The sequence below is a fragment of the Canis lupus genome, chromosome 10 (assembly GCF_011100685.1).
Source record: "Canis lupus familiaris isolate Mischka breed German Shepherd chromosome 10, alternate assembly UU_Cfam_GSD_1.0, whole genome shotgun sequence".
In the NCBI taxonomy this organism is placed as follows: domain Eukaryota; kingdom Metazoa; phylum Chordata; class Mammalia; order Carnivora; family Canidae; genus Canis; species Canis lupus.
The window spans coordinates 57,676,458-57,696,815 of record NC_049231.1 but is presented as its reverse complement, the minus strand read 5'-3'; the positions used below and the strand labels follow the sequence as shown (position 1 = coordinate 57,696,815).

The window sequence follows — 20,358 nt, the reverse complement described above, 5'->3', positions numbered from 1 at the left end:
TATTTTTATAAAAACAGGATCCTATTAACCCACTTCATAGTCCCTTAGTATTACTCTATGTGATTGAATATGGTCTCAACTAAATTTTTTTTCCTAAATGTAAGGGAGTGACACTTGATGGAGTGGCTCCTCCACAATTATTTTGCCATTCTGTAGTGCACAGATTTTGGGATTGTTTTGGTATTTTGCTACTCCACATAACACTGTAGTGAATAGTATAGAAGTCTTTTAAGTACTGGTTTCTTTATTTCCATAGTATAGATTCCCAATAATGATAATGCCAGGACAAAATGTTTATATAGTTTAAATGTATCCTTTTAAATTTGAATTTCATATACAGCCTCCAGATTACTTTCCCAAAAGATTGAAGCCCTTGACACTCTTGCAGCACTCACTGATTCCTAAAATGTTACGAAGAGGATGATGGAAAATGTGGTATTTCATTTGTGTTTTAATTTACCTTTTAACTTCATTTTCCTTGGCAACGTATTTTCATGTTTTAGTGCTTTTGAATTTTATCTGTTGTGAATTGCCTATTAACTTTTTCTTAGAGCTTTCATATTAGAGATATTAATAATTTATCACATTTTTGGGGAAAAAATGACCCAGTCTCATTTGTCTTTTGCATTTGCCTTTATTTATAGTATTTTTTCATATAACAGTTTTAAGATTCTCTGTGATGAAAAAATATATCTCTTTTTTCCCTTTATGAGTTTTAGGGGTTTTGTTTTGCTTAGGAACATCTGTGTCCTAATATTACACAAAGAAAATACTCTATTCTCCTCAATTTACTTCTAATATTTTTGTTATTTCACTTTTAACTTCCATATATAATACATTTGAAGTTTGTTTTTGTATATGGTTTGGAGGGCTCACTTTGTTTTCTTCCAGATGGATAGCAAGTCATGCCAATCCCCTTATTAAATAAACTATGTTTTTCTTACTGAATTAAAATTTCTCTTTCGTTATGCAGTAAATTGCCATATACATCTTGTGTCTTATTTCTTAACTATTATTTCTGAATCTGTTATTTTATAGATGAGTTAAATAGGAAAGTTTATTCTTAGGCCATTATGGCATCTCTTTTGTAAAGTTTAATGTATGCTAACTCCCTATTCACTTTTCCTTTTCATAATTTTCTCGGTTCCTGGACATTGATTCTACCATAATAACTTAAAAATAATTTTATCTGGTTATTTATGATAAGATTATGTTAGGTTTTATATTAATTTTGGAAGGATTGATGTTCTCATGATCGGTGTTCCTATCTGACTTTCTGTAAATAATCCTTTTGGATAACTGCAAAGTAGTCCTATATCAAATTTCCATTATTTAAATGTTTACATTGCTTCAAGATCCATCATTATAAGTAGTGCAGTTCTAACTATATCATATCATTTATCAGCAGTATATGAGAGTGCCTGTTTCCTCACATCTTTACTAATACTTACTTGTCTTTTTAATTTTAAATAACTATTTCTTGTCCTACAAAAAGAGGCGATGTTATAAGTCTAGCACTTCTCTTCACACTAGGTTTTGTTTTTGGGTTTTTTTTTTTCTTCACACTTCTTTAGTGTTACAGTTATCATAGGTTTATACCTTATGTGACCTATTTCAGTTTTATTCTCAGATAATATTTAGGACCTCTTTTGACAGGCACATCTTCTTTTAATGACTTCCATCTGTGAATAGCGGGTTGAAATGAGAGATTTCTTTTCAGTATTTAAAATATGAAAAGCCATGTTATACTGCTTACTTGTTACTCTATTGTTCTTTTACAAATACAGTCTGACTTGCCACAGTACATGTTTACCAAAGGCAAAACAACTCATAAGCAATTGGTAAACAAGGGTTAAAACATAGAGGGTTAAAATGTATGTGTTATAATGTATAGGTAGTGTCAGTTCACAGATGATTTTTCCAAAGCAAAGAGAACTAAATTAGTGGGAATGAAACTATAGCCTTCATCAGAAGAGTAAAAGACCTTCAGCTCTCCTGTTAAGCTGGCAGCAGGAACCCCTTTGGCTTTATTTTCAGAAAATCGAAAGAAGTACCTACCTCCAAAGCTCCCTCTTGCAGAGAGATGAGGCAGTCTTGGGCAGGTTGCACCACTCTTGCGCCCACCTTCATGACAGACAGCCCTGCACTGATTCTGAGCTGCCATCGCTACATCGTCTGCATGTCTACCAGCACTGCTCTGAGTACTGCCAGCATTGGCATTCGATGGTTTCTGTGGGTTTTTTTTTAATCTCTAAACCATGGAGCTACCTACCAAGTATTGGGTTTTTGCTAGCTCTAGCTACATGAGTTATACATATTTGAGTAGTCTTTCCTTAACTCTGTTTCTCCTCAAAACCCAATTATTTTTAGTGCACGGCTTTACTTTTTATTTTAGAAGAATATATACATTGCTTTATGTAAAAATGGCTGTATAATAATTATTATTAATGAGATTATCAACTTGTTCCCTGTATTTTTAATTAGGTGCTCTTCGTTTTATGAGGCGGATAATTGGCCTTAAAGATGAATTTTATAATCGTTACATCACAAAGGGAAATCTTTTTGAGCCAGTTATAAATGCTCTTCTGGATAATGGAACTCGGTACAATCTGTTGAATTCAGCTGTTATTGAGTTATTTGAATTTATAAGAGTGGTAAGTTTATGTTAAAGGATTATTAGTGAAATAAAATTATTATATATTTAGCAATGTTAATATTTTAAATTATGAAATTCAGCATAGTATTTTAATCCATGTTTATTCTATATTATTCCTAGTTCCATTTTTATTGGTCAAATGTTTCAGAATTATATTTGCCATATGTGGACGTTTGGCCAAGCATGCCATTCATGAGATCTCTGTAATCTATTGTAGGGGTAGTAATAAATAGAAAGGTTGAAAATGATTACTTTGGTAAGCTTTGATAGAAGATGCATAAAAGGTAGCTGTTATCATGGAATTTTAAGTTGAAGAGACCAGGAAGTTAGGTGGATCACTCCTTATTTTATAGATAGGGGCTTCACACACTCGAAGTGATCAAATTGTTTATTCAAGAGCATCAGTTTGGTTATAAGTGCATAGTCAGAGCTTGAACATAGGTCACAGCTCAGTTTTGAGCAACTGAACATCTGTCATAAAAAGATCTGGAGAGAACTCTATGTGAACAATAGGGTAAGACAAGTAACTATAGAACCAGTAGAGTAATTTTACCCTCTCCCATATACTGAAATCATTCCACCATGGAAAATGCCCCACATGGTTAGAATTGGTTCAAATTTATAAAAAGAAAGTCAAAGCTAGAAATTCATTCTCTAGGTTTGGCTCTTAGAAATCAGATTTCTGCTCATAACATGCTGTTCTCATAAAGATTATTTGGCCTACTGGATTACTTTTCTAATAGTAGTCATTTGCCAAGAGTGTGGTTTTCAAAAGGATAAAGAGAGTAGAAGCCTTAGAAAAGACTTTACCCTGGGACACCTGGGTGGTTCAGTGGTTGAGTGTCTGCCTTCAGCCCAGGGTGTGATCCTGGAAACCCAGGATCAAGGATCAAGTCCCACATCAGGTTCCCTATGAGGAGCCTGCTTCTCCCTCTGCCTGTGTCTCTGCCTCTCTCTTTCTCTCTCTCTCTCTCTCTCTCATGAATAAATAAATAAAATCTTTAAAAATAAAAAAATTTAAAAAAAGAAAAGACTTTACCCTTAGAAAAGAAAGAACATAGTAAACCAGCTTACTAAGTATCTGAACCCTGGTTCACAGTGCACTGTTTTAATGAACCAGAGATTGACTTTTATGATTTTTTCCTTAAAATTTTTGGTGAGGTAGTACTGATAAAATGAATTAGTTGTAGAGTTCACAACCCCATCCCTATTCCTATGATTGAATTTGTTTTTCAGAAAATTATTTTGTGTGGTTGATAAAATGTACATTGAATCCCAAAACTTAACTCATCTTTTTAAAGATTTATGTATTTATTTGAGAGAGAGAGAGTGCAAGTGAGGGGAGGGGCAGAGGGAGAGAATCTCATGCAGACTCCCTGCTGAGCATGGAGCCCCACATGGGGATCAGTCCCAGGACCCCAGACTCATGACCTGAGCCAAAACTGAGTCAGGTGCCCCAAAACTTTACTCATCTTTTTGTTCAGTATATAGCACCGACCATTTACCTGGCTTCCTAATGTTTCTTCTTTGCATATTATTTAATTGAGATTTCCAGGGGAACTAAAGACAAAATCCTTAAAAGAAGCAGATTGTGGTGTATTTTTTAAAGAACTAACATGTATATTTCTTATAAATACTAAATTTCTGAATCACAACTTTAGTTATTATTAATACTGATCCTGCTTCACACCCAGCACTTGGAATGGTTATTTAGAATGGTTCATTTAGAATTTAAAAGAATTTAGAAGTTATGACTGTCCATTTATTTCACAAAAATTATACTGTTGGAAGACTGTGGAAATAGGTGGAATTCAAGTTAATAGTTTATCAGATCTGTATATGTAATATAGTCAGAGGAGTCTGACTCCTAAATAATAATGTTTATTATTTAGGTAGGGCTTATCACATTTTTTTTCTCTTAACATCATTACTTTTCCTATTTTGATACCAGTTAAACAAGGAGCCATTAAGTAGCACCTAAAATTTATTGAAAATGTAATTTCAGCACCTGCCTTCGAACTAGTTGTGTGCTCTTCATCAGGTCATCCAACCTTTCAGATCTTCAATTTTCCTTTTCTGTAAATTGGGGGTAATAAAACCCATTTCATAGAATTTTTAGAGGAGGATCAAGTGAAAGTATATATTAAAGTGCTTTTTAAATTGTAAAGTGCTATGTAAATTCAAAAAATAAACAGAAGATGTAAAATAAATCTGTTTACTTTCAGATGTTTTATAGTCTCCCAAAAGGGCTTCTTTTTTATTCCAAGTTTTCTCCGGAGGCCTGGCTCATGTGTACAGAAACTAGGACATTTATTTTTGTGATGTGATTTTGAAAAACCTTTTTTGATCAGCTTTGGAACATAAAAAAGTTTTTCTCCTAACAGTCATTGACTTATATTTGAATTGTAAATTTTGTCCTTATACAGGAAGATATCAAGTCTCTTACTGCACATATAGTTGAAAACTTTTATAAAGCACTTGAATCAATTGAATATGTTCAGACATTCAAAGGATTGAAGACTAAATATGAGCAAGAAAAAGACAGACAAAATCAAAAACTGAACAGGTACTGTTTAAATATATTGCATTTATAGTCTATAAAATTACATCTGAAATCATCTTCTGTTTGGATCTGACATGTGAAATTTATCCAGGAGTATTCTTTCTGTCATTAGATAGTACGGGATTGTGTAGAAGGGTAGGATATTCTCCCCACCCAGAATCTTTTATATGAAAAATGACTGTTCTGTATAATAACTCAAGATAAATTTTTAATTTGCAATATCCTTAAATATTTTGGAGTGTTCTCTGGTTATATCTTGTATCACAATTGAGGTAATGATGTAAATTATATGAAGTTAAAATTACTTTAGCTCCTCTTAGTGTTCTATATATTTATTCTCAAATTTAATGTGGTCACAAACTTTAAATCATTACTCAGTGTTTGTGATATGTTTCTTACAGTGTACCATCTATATTACGTAGTAACAGATTTCGCAGAGATGCAAAAGCCTTGGAAGAGGATGAAGAAATGTGGTTTAATGAAGATGAAGAGGAGGAAGGAAAAGCAGTTGTGGCACCAGTAGAAAAATCTAAGCCAGAAGATGATTTTCCAGATACTTACGAAAAATTTATGGAGACAAAAAAAGGTATTAAAATTTTGAATTTTTAAATAATGTATCACTTAAGTACAGAAATTATCAGTTGCTTGTGAAAGTCTGGTCATAGTATATACAGCATGAAAATGAATTTTATAATGAATCAACCTTTTAAAATATCCACATCTTTTTCTAAATCTGGGAGTTATTTTCATGTGTAAACTGTTTTTCTTGAAACTTGTCATTTTGTGACGCTCATTTGCTATTTATTTATTTTTAAAGATTTTTAAAATTTATTCATAAGAGACAGAGAGGCAAAGACCTAGGCAGAGGAAGAAGCAGGCTTCCTGTGGGGAGCCTGATAACAGGACTCGATTCCAGGACTCTGGGATCCACGACCTGAACCAGAGTCAGACACTCAACGACTGAGCCACCCAAGTGCCCCTTCATTTGCTGTTTAGAATTACATTGTCTACTTATACATTGCTTTCTGTAAACAATCTTGATTTATTTCTGTACTGAAAACTCCAGTAATAATAGAGACCATATAGATCCATAGAAACTTTCCAGAGTGCTCTGCCTTTTATAACTGAGGAAACTAAGTTCAAAGAAGTAACTTTGCTATTTGACGTTTTTAAATCATTATAAAAATTTCATAAAGATAGACTATCAAGAGAAGTAGAATTTCCCATCTTTCAAATGTGTTTCACTTGTCTATAAAACTGAGATCTGGGCAGCCCGGGTGGCTCAGTGGTTTAGCACCACCTTCAGCCCAGGGCATGATCCTGGAGACCTCAGATCAAGTCCTACGTCAGGCTCCCTGCAGGGAGCCTGCTTCTCCCTCTGCCTGTGTCTCTGCCCCTCTCTCTCTCTCTCTCTCTCTCTCTCTCTCTCTCTCTCTCTCTCGGTGTTTCTCATGAATAATTAAATCTTAAAGAAAAAAAAAAAACCCTGAGATCTTACATTTTAAAAGAATTAATCACTTTAAATCTGTAGCTAAAAAAAATCACCATTATTTGAGTACTGTCCTACATCATATAAATGTTTACTACAAATTTACATTTTGAAAGGCAAAAGCATTTCTCCTTAGTGTTTCAGTCACTTACTACATTTTTCCTGCAACTGTTATTCCCAGCCTCATTCATTATGTACTCGCTTCTTAATGTCTGAAATTCTATTGACCTCAGCATGGTGTAGCAGATAGCCCAACAAGATGTCCTAAGGTATAGGTAACTTTGGTAGCTTAATTCTTCTACCTTTATTCATTATAGGCACTGCTCTGACTACCATAGAAAGGGGCAGCAAGGCCATACTTGAAGCTTTGAATCCACTTTAGAATCATATACAAAAAAAGGAGAGCAAGCAGGAGTGAAAGGATAGTAGACGCCTAAGTCATAAGAGAAACAGTTAAAGGAATCTGGAATATTCAGGAAATAAGAGACTGATAGACATGATCATATCATTGTCTTTAGGCATTTGAAATACTGACTTGTGGGAGGGGTTAACAGGTTTTTCACATGGATTTTATTTTATTTTTTCACACGGATTTTAGAAGTATAGGGTCAGTGCAGTGAAGAGAAGGTGCAAAGAAACAATGAAAGGCAGAGTCAAACAGGTAATGAATCCTTGATGTGTCCTAGATACAACACTGTAGAATTCTAGCGTAGGATGGCTAATTCTGGTATATGATTATTAAGGTCCTTTCAAATCCTGAGATTTCTAAGATTAAAGACTAATTACTGTACACATCATGCTCCATGGCTCTTATGAAACAAAGGTAATGTTTTATAAGTTTTTAAGCTATTGTTCTTTTCAGATGCTTTGCTTATTTAGGAATATTTACTGAAAAAGATTAAAAATTTTACTTTCGCTTTAGCAAAAGAAAGTGAAGACAAGGAAAACCTTCCTAAAAGGACATCATCTAGTGGCTTCAAATTTACATTCTCCCACTCTGCCAGTACTGCTAATGGAACAAATAGTACAAACAGTAAGTCTGTAGTGGCTCAGACACCACCAGCAAGTTCTAATGGATCCTCCTCCAAAACTACAAACTTGGCTACATCAGTAACAGCCACCAAGGTATGTGAAATTATTCTATATACAAACTTTGTTTTTTCCATCTTTAAAACTGTTTCATATTTACTGAAGAAAATTTGAATTAAAAAATTAATTTATATGCAATTGATAAATTACTGAACACCACATCTGAAACTAATGATGTACTTACATGTTGGCTGTTGAATTTAAATAAAAAATAAATAAATTTCAAAGAAGAAAAGTTGTACACATTGTCATCACATAATAGTGACTGCTAACATTTGGTTGATTTCTTTAGGTGTATGGGTTTACCTGACATGCAGTTGAGGTTTTTCTAGAAACACAGTTTTGTGTCCTGCTTTTATTTATTTGTTAAAAGAATTTTTCTACATTTTTTTCTTTTTCTTTCAAAACACTGTTGATGACTACAGAATTTCATTTTATTTAGGCATATCATAACACTTGTAAGCAACCCACCTAGTAATATTTTGGAACACATAAGTTGATTCTGACGTTTCTTTCATTGATGGGACTACTGGTGGTGTTGCATTTTATTTTCTTGAATCGATGAGTAGAAGAATGTTTTCATATTGTCATATACCTCTAGAAGTTTCTACCAGTTTACATTACCATAAGCATTGTATGAGTGCTTGGCTCACTGCAGCTTTGCCAGTGTTATTACAATTCTTTTTAATCTTTGCCCATTAGGTAGCAGAAACAGTATAGATTTCATCCCCAATCGTGTGTCCTTTTTTAGTAGCAAGTTTGAATATTATTGTCTTTTGAATTTGCTCTTCTGCAAGTTGTCTTTTCATAGTATTGCCTTTTAAAAATTGGATTACATGCTGCTTAATATGAATGAATCTTTATAAGGATATTAGCCGTTTTGTCATTTGCATAGCAAATGTATTTCCCATTGGTTACTTTTTTTATATAAACAAGTTTAAATTTTATATGAAACATTTTTCATTCATTTAAATTGTTATGGTATGTAACCATCCTCATCTCCAAAAAGCAGTGGCTTAAAAAGGCATAAATATAAGACAACTATTAACATAAGGGTAGAAGGACAAGAGGATGGAAATGCCATAGTAGTAGAAAACCTAATTTGAAGAGATGCTTCTAGGTTTGAATACAAAATACAATTTGAGTTTATTTTACAAAAATGTAGTCTTTATTCAGTATTGTATTGTGGTAGGTGCTTGACTAAAGATCACAGGAGTAGCATTTTCAGTGAGATGCTACTGCTTTTGAAACATTTTATTTTTTAAAAGATTTTATTAATTTATTCATGAGAAATAGAGAGTCAGAGACACAGACAGAGGGAGAAGCAGGCTCCATCCTGGGAGCCCTAAGCGGGACTACGATCCCAAGTCTCCAGGATCACACCCTGAGCTGAAGGCAGTGCTAAGCCACTGAGCCACCCAGGCTGCCCAAAACATTTTAAATTTTTTAACTAGAAATTTTAAAATTAAATTTCACTTCTTGATAGGATAGTTTGGTGTAATATTTGTGGCACTATATTAATATTTGCTGTGAAGTTAAATTTTTCAGGTAAATCTTGGTTCTGCCTTTTTCTAGGCTATATGACCTTGAATAAGTTATTAAAATAATCTCTCAGGACCTTAATTTTTCTTCATTTTAAACAAGGATAAAATAGCACCAACTCAATAGGCTTTAAATATATTAAATTATTCAATAAACGTAAAAAGCTTAGAACACTACTTGCACCTTCTCAATATATATACTAGCTTTTCTTTCTTTGTTTTTTTAAGAATGTATTTGAGAGGGATGCCCGAGTGGCTCAGCAGTTGAGCGTCTGCCTTCAGCTCAGGGCATGATCCCGGAGTTTCGGGATCAAGTCTCACGTTGGCCTCTCTGTGAGGAGCCTGCTTCTCCCTCTGCCAATGTCTCTGCCTTCTCTCAGTGTCTTTATGAATAAATAAATAAAATCTTAAAAAAAAAAAAAAAGAATTTGAGAGAGAAAGACAGAGATACAGAGATAGAGCACAAGCAGGGAGGAGAGGGAGAAGCGGGAGAAGCAGGCTACCTGCTGAGCAGGGAGCCCACATGGGACTGGAGAACTGGATCCCAGGACCCAGGATCATGACCTGAGCTGAAGGCAGACACTAAACCAGCTGAGCCACCCAGGTGCCATGCTTTTCTTTTTTTTAATCCAAGTGATACATGCACTTACTTTGAAAAATCAAAATAGTGTTAAAATGTTGAGAAAAATCAGTCCTCTTTTTCCTCTCCAGAGATTGCTTTAGAACTCTTCTTGTACCTATTTCTTCTATTTCTAAATAATCTGTTAATAATTCATATTGTTTTATCAAGTTTAAACCTAATTTGTTAAATTCTTGTTATGGTAGATAAAGAGTTTAGCATGTGAACACTCCTTAGCACATCCTCACTCTTATTTCTCCCTTATATCAAAATTTTTGGTTAAAATAGTATTTGATAATTTTATAGCTATAATGACAATGTAAATATTCTTTACTCATGAATTTTTTTCCTGGTCTTTTTTTTCCTGGTCTTTTTTTCTGTACTGTATTTTTCTTGGTAACTTTTCTTTTTGAATAAATAATTACCACCATTTTTTTTTTTCATTTGTTGCAATAGTTAGGTGTCTGTCACTAATTCTTTTAGTATCTTTCAGGTTAGTTTCTATATTCTCTGGAAGTCTGTCTGGTTCTGGCCTAGATCGCTTGCTCTCTAGACTTGCTGTATAGCTCTTGTCTTAAGGCTTGCCTAGGCCTCTCTCTTTCTTGTATTGTTTCCTGGGTCTTATGTCTCTGTTCTCTTCTAGATTTTCCCTCTCCTTTTGGTGGAGCAAATCCTGTAATAATTGTTTTCTGAGAAAATCCCATTAGAGATAAAATTTGAGCCCCTGCATGTATGAAAATGTATTGATTCTGTCCTACCTGACAATTTAACTGAATATAGAACCAAATTGGAAATCATTTTCTTCTAAAAATTTGAAGTTACTGCTGCCAAGAAATCCAGAGACATTCTTCTTTCTGATCGTTTGCATGTCATTTTTTATTTTCTTCTTGAAAGCAGCTAAATAGTCATGACCTTCAGTTGAGAAGCATTTTATGCTATTTCACTGTAACTTACTATTTGAATGTTGGGTCTTCTGTATTGATTTTACAATTGTCATAATTTTTCTAATATTATTTTTTAAATCTTATTCTATCTCCTGGGTTATTTCTTAGAGTTCTTTTTTTTTTTTTTTTATAAGATTTTATTTATTTATTCATGAGAGACATGGGACAGGGTGGAGAGAAAGAGGCAGAGACACAGGCACAGGGAAAAGCAGGCTCCATGCAGGAAGCCTGACATGGGACTCAATCCCGGGACTCCAGGATATGGCCTGGGCAGAAGGCAGGCGCTTAACCGCTGAGCCACCCAGGGATCCCCATATTTCTTAGAGTTCTTAATTCATTATCCTTCCAGATAAGTTTTTACTTATGATTGAGCAAAATCAAGTACTAACACAAATTTTTCACTCTTTTTGACACTAATAGCAGATTGCTGAATATATTTGTTCTACACCTTTTTGGGGTAGAAGGAGAGAACAGTGATTGTTCTTGGAAAATAAATGGCTCATCACACTAGATTATGACAAAAGTTTGAAGTTCACTATCTTTTGATTACCACAATTGAATTGATTGGTTCTTAAAATTAAAGAGATGAAGTGTGAACCTGTCCATTTTCCTTTGCAAGGCATTCTAATAAAGTTCTAATATGTTCTAATATGCTTTTAAAAATTGCATTCTTTGAAAACTTGATAGTTCTCAAAGCTGGTAAGACATTAGCTACTAATGAAATTACAAAGATTTTTTTTTTTTAACTTGTAGAGCTGTAAAACATGCACATTTTCCTTGAAGACGACTACTTACCCCCCCCCCCCCAAAAAAGAAAGAAAAATATTTTAAAAATCAGAATCAGAAATGATTAGTGGGTCCTAAAACCAACAGTTCTTTTGCCACAGATTAACAGAAGAGAATACTGCATCTTGCGTTTTCTCTTAACAAACTTAACCTGGGTGAGCTTTCCAAGTTAGGACATAAAGAGAACTCTCTCCATAGAATTCCAGAGTATGATATACTTTAATTTATAATTTACTCTTGATGCATTTTAATGTTGTTTCCAGCTTTTTGCAGCTAAAACAATTTATGTGACTTTCTCCACAAAATATTTCATATACATGTTTATTTCTGTATAGAATATGCTTTTACAGTTCTGATTAGTTATCACATTTACTCAGTAAAATGGAAATACATCGAGAGTTCTTAAAACGGTATATATATGGCTGATACCAAAAGCTTACTTAATACTTTAGGACATATTAGAGGTAGTCCCACCAAAGTTGGGAACAAGATAGGACACCACTATGATTGCTGTAACCATTGTTCGGGGGTACTTGCCAATGCAGTTAGCTGAGATAAAGAAATTAAAGCTATAATAATTAGGAGATATAAAATAACCACTTTTGCTGATGATTTTTAAAATTTTTATTAATCATGTTTATGGAAGATCTATATATTTTGAGTAGAAGATAATTTTTGAATTCTCTCCTTAAATTTTTAAACATGATGAATCATGATAATAGTTTCCTAACTTACAATTTGTTAGTTCATTGGTTTATTTGGTTCAGAAAAACTGTCATTGTTTCTTCATAGGTATTGTTACTTGTTTTCATCCCTTCTTTCATATTGGAAACTTTTCTCAAGAGTATTTGGCATAAGTGGTGCAATTGCAATCTGATAGTTATTTTAAAACAAGTATGTTTATGTTTTTATATTAAGTCTGGAGTCTGTCAAATTCTTTAAAAGATGTATCTCTGGATTATAGACCTAATATTTCATGTTTTATATTGTTATTCTCAATAAAAATGATTGTTTTAACGTATAGGAGTTTATGATACAGATAGATAATAGAGATGAAATTAAATTGTGTAGCTGAGTGTTTCAGATACAATATTTATTAATTTTAACAAACATTGTGATATGTAATCTATAATCTTAAACACGATCAAAACATTCCTTGATAACTTGTTATCTTTGTGAATATTAGATTGTGCCCTTTTAGAAGGTAATTACATCTTCTGTCTTCTCTCATCTAACTTGTTTGGCTTAGAAAACCAATGAAAAAGAATGATTTTAGTAATAGTAGCTAGTAGCAATTATTGAACACTATATCTACATACCAAGCACTGTGCCAAGTGCTTTTTATGTTTTATTTTCAGTTTAATTTTCAAAGTAGTTCAGTGAGGTCTAACTACTATTATTATACCAATTTTGCAGATAAGGAAAATGTGGCATAGAGATTCTAAATCAGTAGCCCATAGTCCTGCGTCTAAAGTGTGGCGTTGGAATTTGAAGTCAGGCAGACCACAATGAATATATTCTTAGCAATTGAGACAATACTGCCTCTTATCAAACTTAAGACTTGAGAAAGCAGGATTCTCACATATGTAAATATGGTATAAATAAGTTTAACTCCCAGACTTTCTGATAATGGTTTCTAGCTGCTCATTGGCCTTTGTTGACTAATATTACAGTGGTTCAGTTATATCTTGGCAAAGTGTTATGGCTAGATGTCTGAGTTCTTCAAATATGAAGCTACTTAGCTTTGAAATAGGAGTTATTTCGGTTGTATTTGTTTATTACTTTGTCTAAAGGGTTTGAACTAAATTCATTGTTTACAGTAGCCCTTGTAACCTGTGGGACATATGTATAAACTTGATGGGATGGATTCTAAATGAGTGCAAACCTGAAGACATTTAATTTCCTGGGTAGTGTCCAGAGCTTTAATAGGAATTTTAGGGGTCCAAACATCTGAATTACCTCATTACTTTCCTTTTGGTTACCCCTTTTAAATTTTTTAGTTATTAGTTTTAGGAATCATTTCATGTGTTTATCATCAAAAGCATTATGAAAACAGTGGTATGCACTGAGTGATGAAATACATACCTGAAGTACAGAGACAAAAGGTGGGCTTCCTGTCACTGGCTGACTACTCACTCCTGTTTAAACGTAGAGAAATGAATGAGTTCGTTTTCACAATCTTAGCTCCCAGTGTCATGATGATTTGTGAGTCCTGCTATGTAGAGATACATGTTTCCACAGTGAAAGTTCGCTGAATTGAATTGGGAGGTGTTGTTAAAAATCTAAGAGCTAAATAGAAAAGTTGGGGGTAACCTAGAGTGCCATCAATGTACCAGGTGTTCGTAATTTTCAAGCTGTTCCTTTATCAAATTCAAATATATCTGTTTGAGATATATATGATTAAATAGTTTAGAAAAGTTATTTGTGATGTCTTTAAAAGTGATTATACTAAGTAAGTTTTTTTCCCCTTAAGTTACATATGTTAAGAATTTTTTTTATTCTTCAATAGGGAAGTTTGGTTGGTTTAGTGGATTATCCAGATGATGAAGAGGAAGATGAAGAAGAAGAAACATCTCCCAGGAAAAGACCTCGTCTTGGCTCATAAAATACTTAGTGGGGACCCTCAACGTGTGGTCTTACTAAAATGCTGCAACTGTTCGATGAGCTGAAAATCTGAATCAGAAAGCTTTCTCACTTGAACTTATAAATATATGAGGAGTAGCAAAAAATACTCAGTATATCAGCTAGGAGAGTTTAGTTCTGTAAAAAAACCAGGCTTCCCAGGAACTTGATTGCTTGCTAGTAATTAAGGGTTTTGCCTTTCAGGCTGTCAAAAAAAAGTAAAATAAAATAAAATAAGGTTAGTAACCAGAACCTGGGAGATAGCTTCTCAGTGAGGAAACTCTCAGGTTTGGGGATGGCTTGGGGGAGGGACAAGGTTGATAAAATAATATTAAATGCAGGGTTGCTCCAGGGGGTATCCGATCTAGAAACAATTACAAAACTTTAGTTACAAACCCAATAACATTACTTGTATAATGGTGCTGGCCATGTTGTTCTTTTAATCAGTTGCCTCTTTTTAAAAAATTTTTATGAAACCAAATTCAACTATCATAAAAGTGAAGTTATGCTGTTGGGACCATTTTTTTGAAGATTTAAGAGAAATTCAGCCTTAGTTGGAAGGAAGTACACTCTGTGTTACAGTACATGTTGAGTTTTCTACACCAGGAATTTTCAGTATGTATTTTGATGAAAACAAACTGGATTCAAAATGGACAGTTCTTCTTAATAGAACTTTACAGCACTTTTAGAGATAACTGATGCCAAGAATCAGTACAGTAGTATTTCATAATGACTTTTCTCCAGAAACTTGGGAGTGGATTGAACAGAATGTTTCCAAATGTCTCCCCGTAGTACATACAATCTTTTGTGCAAGATAATTTGAAGTCACTTTCTGCTTTGTTCATAAAGTTGTCTCTCTCCAGAGCTGCGAGTAAGTTTTAAAGTATAATATATAAAGACTCACATACAAAGACTAGTGCTGAATTAAGTGGCATTTAATATCTAGAGGCCATTTGGATCCAAGAAGTTATTACTTCAGTATCAAAGTCAGTATGCAGCACATGAAGTTTTCCATAAAACAAACAAGGGTGTAATATGAAAGCTGCTTTTTTAAAAGAGTAAAAGCACATTCCATGTACGTAAATGAATTTAAAATAAGTTGAGGCAAACAGTTAAGAGGTTTTATTTTTAGAACAGCAAGTTACCTGTAAATATTTTAATGTTAGTTTGCTCATCTATGATCTGAGATCATGCTGAAGTGAGGAAATACGTCCCCCAAACAACAACTTAATGCATTGGGAAAAAAACTAAAAACAGTAATTCTGGCTACAATCTTCAGATCACCCTTGTAATGTGTTATGGGTCCATTTTTCCTGGAATAGCTTAACCTGAAGCAGTTTCCCCTGTTTTGGAGATTTTGTAGTTAATTTTAATTTTGGCTATTGTTTGGAAAAGATGGGCTGTCTGTGTAGATATGAAGTATAGTTTTTCCATAAAACAGATGTTTATTTTGTATTAAAAATACCACTGTACTTGTTTTACACCATTTGTATACATGTGGTGATATTAATGCTGAACTGTAAAATTCAGGAATTAAAATGTGACCCTGTAATTCTATGATTGTTGCTTTTGTTTGGTTTATTGTAAATATAAGTTAATTCCATTTTGAGATATGTCCATTTTATAATATCTTTTAAAAGCCAATAAATTATCCATAGATATTTATTATAAACCACTAAGTCCTACACCAATCTGAAAAAATTCTAAACAAACGACGGTTGACTGCACTTTAAGTATCACTGATTCTACTTACAGAAGGTATGCCTTGGGCAAATGAAGTTCCAGCACCAAAACATCACAGCAATGGGGCTAGTCTCATCTCTTATTAAAGGTACATATAATGATGAAGACCTTCCACTTTATAAGGCAAAGGGACTCAGGATAATTTAAGATCAGTAAAGTTACCATCTGAATACATTTTTTTTTCAAGCAAGTTCTGTAAAGCCCCTTTCATTCTTCTTAGCTCTTAATAAATTTCCTCTTGTCATCTAAGAAGCCCAGGCCTAAAGCATTTCCCTATTGACTCTTGACTCTTCCTGATTAAGTAATTTTAAAGTTCCAGTAGGAAGTAATATGTTTATACTTCATGAAGAGTTTAATTTTCCTTTCTAAAGAATTGCCATGAGTCAAACATTTAAATCATCATCTTAATAACCTTTCTTCTTGCAGAAATGTGAATGTTTTGTTGACTTACAGGATAACCGTTTTCATGGTACATATGCTCACCCACAATGATATGAAAACAGGGCTTAAAATATCCCTTGAAAGAATAACTATTAAAGTTTCCACATGTTAGCTGCTGTCTTAATGACTATCCTCAGGCAGATCAGGATTTTTATATCTTTATCTTCACTCAGTGAAGCAAGCCAGAGCCCACATTTATATGCCTGAGGTTCTCTTAAAATTATATCTGTAAACATGTATCCAGTATAAAAACTATTTTTAATAAAAAGTTACATGAAACAGATTTCTGTGTTTTAATCACTAGTTCTTCCTCTTGTCCATCTAAGTGATGAAAATCTAACAACTGTAATGCTGGTTTTTCTCTGCAGGTTGAAGACTGGAGCTAAATAAATTTCGGTTTCCCTTTTTAAAAGTTTATAACTGTAGATTTAAAGAGATAAAATGGAACTATAAATTAAACTGAAGGAGCAGTCTGTAACTAGAAATGGGAGTGCTTGTTGGATGATGACACAGGAAGTTTTCTGAAAGAAGGGTTTATCCTACTATTCTGACTCTCGGTAAGCCAACCACCACGGAAAACCATCCAGGACCACTTCACATAAAAATGACCCGACACCCGCAGCTTCATTCCCCTCGGAAGGCTCAGTCGATTGTTCCCTTTATCTTTTTAAATGGTAGGTTTTCTCAAAAGAGTACCTGAGTATTTTTGACATCCATTTTCCAAGTCCTGTTTGCTCCTGCACGAGATTAGTCTTTTAATTGGATTTCCTTACAGTTGGTACCCTCACGACTCGAACTCCCCCAGTTTCCATACGGCAGCCACACGTTTTTTTTTTTTAACAACATTGTGATGATGACTTCCCTGCTTTCAAACTTTTCAGTGACTTCCCATTGCCATTATAAAATTTGAAATCTTCACATTTCCTACAAGGCCCTTAAATCAATACCCCACCTATCTCCAATTCCATATGCCAGCCTTCCCCCTCATTCTACATACACTCACCCTCCTGCCCATTCCTCACTAGCTGCTTCATTCTTTCCTGCACCACGACCTGGTGTTCCTTCCCATTGCTCCCAGCAACTGGCTTTCCAATCAGCTTAAACATTGCTTTCTCAGGAGGCTTGGCCAGCCCTCCTGATAGTACTGCACTTTTCCCTTCTTACAATTTGCTCCTTGGGCCTTTCTCACTAGCCCCATGAAGGCAGGGACCCTGATGACCTAGTTGACTACTGTATCCTTGGCACAGTGTTGAGAACAAACAGGTAACCAAGTTTGAATGAATAAATGCACTATCGGCTTTCTATACCCCTTCTCAGCCCAAGTAGCTGCCTTCTCCACCACCCTTTACCTCCAAAATTTAATAAAGTAGTAATAATCTTATATTTGCATTTACGAACACAAGTATTTGAAACTAACAAGCTCGGTTTAAGGATTAAATAATTTATTTTTAAGAAAATTTGAACTGTTTTGCTAGGTTGTTTTTAAAATTACTTATTAATAACTTCTTCTTTAAGTTTCTCTGCAAGCAATCTCCTCTTTAGTAATGTTTGCTTCTCCTCTGCTGTCATTTCTGGTTTCTCTGTCATTTCCTTAAACAAAACAAAACAAAACAACAGAAAAGAAAAAAAAAAATTGGCTATAGTATAAGATGGGTTCATTTGTCTAAAATTCCCAACATACTGCCTCAAAGAGCATTTTCAGTAAATAAAAATTTAAAAAGCCACATGTGGACTGGGTTCCCTAAATCTCTTCTTTGCAAAAATCCTTTTAGGGAAGAAAGCCTCTTGGAGGTGGTGATGAGGGTACTGTTGCTGCTTTGTGGATAAAATACTGCAAAAGGCTTAGGTAAAATAGGCTGCTGACCCATAAGCACCCAGAGCAGGGCAAGTAAAGAAACAAGTGTAAATGAAACCGCTATCATTTCAACCTCACAAAATCATATCACAATGATCTCATGGCCTAGAAAAAACTGAACATGTGCTACACCAGCAGTGAGGTTAATAAGACTGGATCTACAAGCAACATTATCAAGGCTGTCTTGCACACAATCTGATTTTGACAATTCCACCTCTAGATTTGCAAAGCTTTACACACTAAAGCTAGTCATACCTCTACCTCCCCAGCAGGCTTTCCTTTCTGCTCCGAGTTTTGTATCTGCTTAGTCTTCATATCCTTTCTCATGGACATCAACTTATCTCTCTTCTGCTTGAGATAGCGCTCTCGTTGTCGGAGCTCTTCTGTTCCAAGTGTTGATAAATTCTGGGTCAAAAAAGAGAAGGAACTATTTAAATTCAAGTCCAAGATACTAACAAAAGCCAAGTGTATGGCTGTTCACATTGTTTGTTCCTATTACTTTGTCATTCTCTTCATAGTCCTTAAAAAGTAATTTTTTTACTTACTGCTATTGGTCCTTCAATGCTTGCATGTTCCAGGCCAGGGATCTTCAGGCCTTTTTGTGGGAAGGAGGAAGTTTCAGACAGCATTTCCGGCTTTCTTGCCAAAGGTTGTACTGACTGATTAGCAAAATGCACTTTAACTTCTGGCAGTAATTAGATAGAGACCAATTAGAATGTTATAAAAAAATATTAAGTACCAGCCTAGGCTCACCAGAATGCTTAGTGTTTTCTTCTTCTTTTTTTCTACCCCCCCCTCACTTTTACTTAACACACACTGATTCAGTGCCTAGATTGTTTCAAGCCCTGGGTGAGAATAAACATGGTCCTTGTCTTCAAGGAGCTTGAACTACTCTTACTCATGAGTAAGGACATTTCAATAAATCCCAAGCTCCTGCTGTTTGGTACTACAGCTACAAGAAGTATAATACTTGTCTAAAGATTAGAACTACAATAGAATGTAATACAAGGTTCCCACATACGCTAAATAAACAGTACACAAAAATCCCTTACTGGCAATGTAACTCGTTGCCAAACTTGCTTACAGAAGAAACTAAGTGACCCTGTGTTTTCAGAACAATGAAGTTAAAGCTTTAATTATTGTACTAGACAATAATACCAATATCAACTTTTTGTTCATAATTCATACTGAAGATAACTTTAACAAACCTACCAATACTGTAAGAAAATGTAAAGATTTTAAAGTTAAGTAGAACTTAGAAGCAGACACAACAAAGCACTCAATATTTTCCAGTGATTTGGTGACTGTGCTAAGATTAAGAAACCAGATTAACATGCTAGTTGCTTTTCTGAGCCTTTTTTATAAGACAAGGTGATTTTTTTTTTTTTTAAGATGAAACATTTCATCTGAAACATTTTCAGGGTAAGGACATGAACTATGAAAGCAGATTGAGACAAGAAAAAAACTCAGATAAAAATGATAGCAAGAACTCAAAGGATGGGTGAACATGATATATATACATGTCTCAAAATGTTTAAAAATCTTGACAGCACAGTAAAATTGGAAATAAAATTCTGCATGAGCAAAAAACTTGCCAAGGACCACTGCTTTAGCATGGGGTGAGTGGACTAATGGCAGTGCCAGAGAGGTTGGAAGAACAGCCCTTAAGCCTCTTGGACAGTATGGAGAGTCTCCATAAGAGATGAGGCTGGAACTAACCTCCAACCAACAAGACAGGGAGTTACAGAATTAACTTAAAAATAAAGATGCTCAAACAAGTTGGTCATTACGAACCAATGTTGAACTCTTGTTCAACATGCCACTCTTGCTGATGGTGACTTTACGCAAAGGTAGGCTTAACCCTCAGATATGGAAGCACACAGTGAAGAAAGGGTAATTTGTTTCATTTCTGAGGAGGGGGATCCCAGGCACATAAGCATTTATATTCAATTCATGTACTTGTTCTGGATAATTCTTGCCTTGAGTTTGTTAGTTATGAACAGCTTGTAT

General features: G+C 34.3%; 2 protein-coding genes across 4 annotated transcripts in view; one reads left to right on the top strand and one right to left on the bottom strand.

Moving 5' to 3' along the window:
* The window catches only part of PPP4R3B (protein phosphatase 4 regulatory subunit 3B), a 62,512-nt gene extending 46,646 nt beyond the window's left edge, over positions 1–15,866 (top strand). The window contains exons 12-16 of one of the 3 annotated variants that reach the window (XM_038551298.1): positions 2,485–2,654; positions 5,083–5,222; positions 5,642–5,805; positions 7,631–7,833; positions 14,197–15,866. In XM_038551298.1, the coding sequence (XP_038407226.1) occupies positions 2,485–2,654; positions 5,083–5,222; positions 5,642–5,805; positions 7,631–7,833; positions 14,197–14,292 (773 nt within the window). In that variant the 3' untranslated portion in view covers positions 14,293–15,866. Of the gene's footprint in view, positions 1–2,484; positions 2,655–5,082; positions 5,223–5,620; positions 5,806–7,628; positions 7,834–14,196 lie in introns of those variants that run through there. The other 2 variants (XM_038551297.1, XM_038551299.1) reach the window with 2 other exon arrangements.
* Positions 15,867–17,913: 2,047 nt separating this feature from the next.
* The window catches only part of CFAP36 (cilia and flagella associated protein 36), a 29,148-nt gene continuing 26,703 nt past the window's right edge, over positions 17,914–20,358 (bottom strand). The window contains exons 8-10 of the mRNA XM_038551302.1: positions 18,894–19,033; positions 18,604–18,753; positions 17,914–18,083 (exon numbers count right to left, since the gene is read on the bottom strand). Coding sequence (XP_038407230.1) covers positions 17,982–18,083; positions 18,604–18,753; positions 18,894–19,033 — 392 coding nt within the window. The 3' untranslated portion in view covers positions 17,914–17,981. The remainder of the gene's footprint in view (positions 18,084–18,603; positions 18,754–18,893; positions 19,034–20,358) is intronic.